The sequence below is a fragment of the Mizuhopecten yessoensis genome, unplaced genomic scaffold (assembly GCF_002113885.1).
Source record: "Mizuhopecten yessoensis strain PY_sf001 unplaced genomic scaffold, ASM211388v2 scaffold4421, whole genome shotgun sequence".
Classification (NCBI taxonomy): domain Eukaryota; kingdom Metazoa; phylum Mollusca; class Bivalvia; order Pectinida; family Pectinidae; genus Mizuhopecten; species Mizuhopecten yessoensis.
The window spans coordinates 185,321-191,151 of NW_018405538.1; the positions used below are offsets into that span (position 1 = coordinate 185,321).

General features: G+C 32.8%; 1 protein-coding gene across 1 annotated transcript in view; it reads left to right on the forward strand.

Moving 5' to 3' along the window:
- LOC110449030 (isocitrate dehydrogenase [NAD] subunit beta, mitochondrial-like) overlaps positions 1-5,826 on the forward strand; it is a gene marked incomplete at its 3' end in the record, with an annotated part of 13,741 nt that extends 7,915 nt beyond the window's left edge. The window contains exon 7 of the mRNA XM_021495603.1: positions 5,701-5,826. Coding sequence (XP_021351278.1) covers positions 5,701-5,826 — 126 coding nt within the window. The remainder of the gene's footprint in view (positions 1-5,700) is intronic.
- Positions 5,827-5,831: the final 5 nt, after the last annotated feature.

The following is a 5,831-nucleotide window of genomic DNA, read 5'->3' on the forward strand; positions in this document are numbered from 1 at the left end:
TTAACATAAACTTATGACCCTGTGTTAACATACACTTATGAATGTGTGTTAACATACACTTCTGATCGTGTATTAACATAAAGTTATGACCATGTGTATTTACATAAACTTATGACCGTGTGTTAACATAAACTTTGATTGTGTGTGAACATCAACTTATAATCATGTGTTAACATAAACTCATGACCGTGTGTTAACATAAACTGATGACCATATGTTAACATAAACTTATGACCATGTGTTAACATAAACTTATGACCGTGTGTTAACATAAACTTATGACCCTTTGTTAACATAAACTTATGATTGTGTGTTAACATAAACTTATGATGATGTGTTCTTGTACTTATGACCGTGTATTAACATAAACTTATGACCGTGTGTCAACATAAACTTATGACCCAGTGTTAACTTAAACTTATGACCATGTGTTAACATAAACTTATGATTGTGTTATTGTAAACTTATGACCGTGTGTTAACATAAACTTATGATTGTGTATTAACATCAACTTATAACCCTGTGTTAACATACACTTATGAATGTGTGTTAACATAAACTTCTGATCGTGTATTAACATAAACTTATGACCATTTGTATTAACATAAACTTATGACCATGTGTATTAACATAAACTTATGACCGTGTGTTAACATAAACTTTGATTGTGTGTTAACATAAACTAATAATCATGTGTTAACATAAACTTATGACCCTGTGTTAACATAAACTTATGATATCAATATCATGTAAGTCAACATGTATCCATACATCACAGCAGTACACACAACCAACATCATGTTAGTCAACATGTACCCATACATCACAACAGTACACACAACCAACATCATGTTAGTCAACATGTACCCATACATCACAACAGTACACACAGNTGACCGTGTGTTAACTTAAACTAATGATCATGTGTTAACATAAACTAATAATCATGTGTTAATTTAAACTTATGATTGTGCATTATTCTAAACTTATGACCATGTCTTAAGATAAACTTATGACCCCGTGTTAATATATACTTATGATTGTGTGTTAACTTAAACTTATGACCGTGTGTTAACATAAACTTATGACCATGTGTATTAACATAAACTTATGACCGTGTGTCAACATAAACTTATGACTCAGTGTTAACTTAAACTTATGACCATGTGTTAACATAAACTTATGACCCTGTGTTAACATAAACTTATGATAGTGTATAAAAATAAACTTATAATCGTGTGTTAACATAAACTTATGACCATGTGTTAACATAAACTTATGACCATGTGTATTAACATAAACTTATGACCGTGTGTTAACATAAACTTTGATTGTGTGTTAACATAAACTAATAATCATGTGTTAACATAAACTTATGACCCTGTGTTAACATAAACTTATGATATCAATATCATGTAAGTCAACATGTATCCATACATCACAGCAGTACACCCAACCAACATCATGTAAGTCAACATGTATCCATACATCACAGCAGTACGCACAACCAACATCATGTTAGTCAACATGTACCCACACATCACAACAGTACACACAGACAACATAATGTTAGTGAACATGTACCCATACATCACAACAGTACACACCACCAACATCATGTTAGTCAACATGTACCCATACATCACAGCAGGTGTATTTACATAAACTTATGACCGTGTGTTAACATAAACTGATCACCCTATGTTAACATAAACTTATGACCGTGTGTTAACATAAGCTTATGACCATGTGTTAACTTAAACTTATGACCGTGTGTTAACATAAGCTTATGACCATGTGTTAACTTAAACTTATGATTGTGTGTTAACATAAACTTATGACCATGTGTTAACATAAACTTATGACCCTGTGTTAACATAAACTCATGATATCAATATCATGTAAGTCAACATGTATCCATACATCACAGCAGTACACCCAACCAACATCATGTAAGTCAACATGTACCCATATATCACAGCAGTACACACAACCAACATCATGTAAGTCAACATGTATCCATACATCACAGCAGTACACACAACCAACATCATGTTAGTCATGTGTATTAACATAAACTTATGACCGTGTGTTAACATAAACTTATGATTGTGTATTAACATAAACTTATGACCCTGTGTTAACATAGACTTATGATATCAATATCATGTAAGTCAAAATGTATCCATACATCACAGCAGTACGCACAACCAACATCATGTTAGTCAACATGTACCCACACATCACAACAGTACACACAGACAACATCATGTTAGTGAACATGTACCCATACATCACAACAGTACACACCACCAACATCATGTTAGTCAACATGTACCCACACATCACAACAGTACACACAGACAACATCCTGTAAGTCAACATGTACCCATACATCACAACAGCACACACAGACAACATCATGTAAGTCAACATGTACCCAAACATCACAACAGTACACAAAGCCAACATCATGTTAGTCAACATGTACCCATATATCATAACAGTACACACAGCCAACATAATGTAAGTCAACATGTACCCATACATCACAACAGTACACAAATCCAACATCATGTTAGTCAACATGTACCCACACATCACAACAGTACACACAGACAACATAATGTTAGTGAACATGTACCCATACATCACAACAGTACACAAAGCCAACATCATGTTAGTCAACATGTACCCATATATCATAACAGTTGACCATGTGTATTTACATAAACTTATGACCGTGTGTTAACATAAACTTATGACTGTGGGTTAACATTAACTTATGACCGTGTGTTAACTTAAACTAATGATCATGTGTTAACATAAACTAATAATCATGTGTTAACATAAACTTATGACCCTGGGTTAACATAAACTTATGATATCAATATTAACATAAACTTATGACCGTGTGTTAACATAAGCTTATGACCATGTGTTAACTTAAACTTATGACCGTGTGTTAACATAAACTTTGATTGTGTGTTAACATAAACTAATAATCATGTGTTAACATAAACTTATGACCCTGTGTTAACATATACTTATGAATGTGTGTTAACATAAACTTATAATCGTGTATTAACATAAACTTATGATCATGTGTTATCATACACTTATGATCATGTGTTAACATAAACTTATGATCGTGTGTTAACTTAAACTTATGACTGTGTATTAACATAAACTTATGATCATGTGTTATCATACACTTATGATCATGTGTTAACATAAACTTATGATCGTGTGTTAACTTAAACTTATGACTGTGTATTAACATAAACTTATGATCATGTGTTATCATACACTTATGATCATGTGTTAACATAAACTTATGATCGTGTGTTAACTTAAACTTATGACTGTGTATTAACATAAACTTATGATCATGTGTTAACATAAAGTTATGACCATGTGTTAACTTAAACTTATGATTGTGTGTTAACATAAACTTATGACCATGTGTATTAACATAAACTTATGACCGTGTGTTAACATAAACTGATCACCCTATGTTAACATAAACTTATGACCGTGTGTTAACATAAACTTTGATTGTGTGTTAACATAAACTAATAATCATGTGTTAACATAAACTTATGACCCTGGGTTAACATAAACTTATGATATCAATATTAACATAAACTTATGACCGTGTGTTAACATAAGCTTATGACCATGTGTTAACTTAAACTTATGATTGTGTGTTAACATAAACTTATGACCATGTGTTAACATAAACTTATGACCCTGGGTTAACATAAACTTATGATATCAATATTAACATAAACTTATGACCGTGTGTTAACATAAACTTATGACTGTGGGTTAACATTAACTTATGACCGTGTGTTAACTTAAACTAATGATCATGTGTTAACATAAACTAATAATCATGTGTTAACATAAACTTATGACCCTGGGTTAACATAAACTTATGATATCAATATCATGTAAGTCAACATGTATCTATACATCACAGCAGTACACACAACCAACATCATGTAAGTCAACATGTACCCATACACCACAACAGTACACACAGCCAACATCATGTTAGTCAACATGTACCCACACATCACAACAGTACACACAGACAACATAATGTTAGTGAACATGTACCCATACATCACAACAGTACACACCACCAACATCATGTTAGTCAACATGTACCCACACATCACAACAGTACACACAGACAACATAATGTTAGTGAACATGTACCCATACATCACAACAGTACACACAGACAACATCCTGTAAGTCAACATGTACCCATACATCACATCAGTACACACAGCCAACATCATGTAAGTCTATGACCCTGTGTTAACATAAACTTATGATATCAATATCATGTAAGTCAACATGTATCCATACATCACAGCAGTACGCACAACCAACATCATGTTAGTCAACATGTACCCACACATCACAACAGTACACACAGACAACATAATGTTAGTGAACATGTACCCATACATCACAACAGTACACAAATCCAACATCATGTTAGTCAACATGTACCCACACATCACAACAGTACACACAGACAACATCATGTAAGTCAACATGTACCCAAACATCACAACAGTACACAAAGCCAACATCATGTAAGTCAACATGTATCCATACATCACAGCAGTACGCACAACCAACATCATGTTAGTCAACATGTACCCACACATCACAACAGTACACACAGACAACATAATGTTAGTGAACATGTACCCATACATCACAACAGTACACACAACCAACATCATGTTAGTCAACATGTACCCATACATCACAACAGTACACACATATAACACATTATGTGTATTAACATAAACTTATGACCCTGTGTTAACATATACTTATGAATGTGTGTTAACATAAACTTATAATCGTGTATTAACATAAACTTATGATCATGTGTTATCATACACTTATGATCATGTGTTAACATAAACTTATGATCGTGTGTTAACTTAAACTTATGACTGTGTATTAACATAAACTTATGATCATGTGTTAACATAAACTTATGATTGTGTGTTAATATAAACTTATTAGTGTGTGGTATCATAAACTTATGATCATATTTTAACATAAACTTATGATTGTGTGTTATTATAAACTTATGATTGTGAGGTATCATAAACGTATGATCGTGTGTTAACAAACTTATGATCGTGTGTTAACATAAACTTATGACCATGTGTTAACTTAAACTTATGACCATGTGTTAACATAACTTATGATTGTGTGGTATCATAAACTTATGATCGTGTGTTGACATAAACTTGTGGCCATGTGTTAACATAAGCTTATGATCATGTATTAACATAAACATAATGGACCTACTCTTAAGAAATACTGAGTATTTGACTCCAACCTGGATACAAATGTTCATTATGATGTCCTGACAAAGTGTGGTTTCTTTTCATATTTAGTCAGAAAATCTAAGATAGCTGCCCTGGCATCTAATATGGTGCCACCCAGGCCTCTAATTATCTGAGACATTTTTCGAGTTAACCATCGATATAATGCCCCTCGTTTCATTTTCCACCTCGTTTACAGCCACCTTTTCCGATTTTGTCATCTTTTTTTTATAGGAAGTCCTGTATATGTTTGACTAACTCTATCGCCAACATGTACATGTACATCTTAGATCTTAATCACTTATACCAATGTTTTTTTGGTTTTTTTCAGAGTGTCACTGGGGTGGTCGAGTGTCTAAAGGTTGTCACGAGAATGAAATCTAAACGTATCGCCAAGTTTGCTTTTGATTATGCTACTCGTAATAACAGACAGAGAGTTACAGCAGTACACAAAGCCAACAT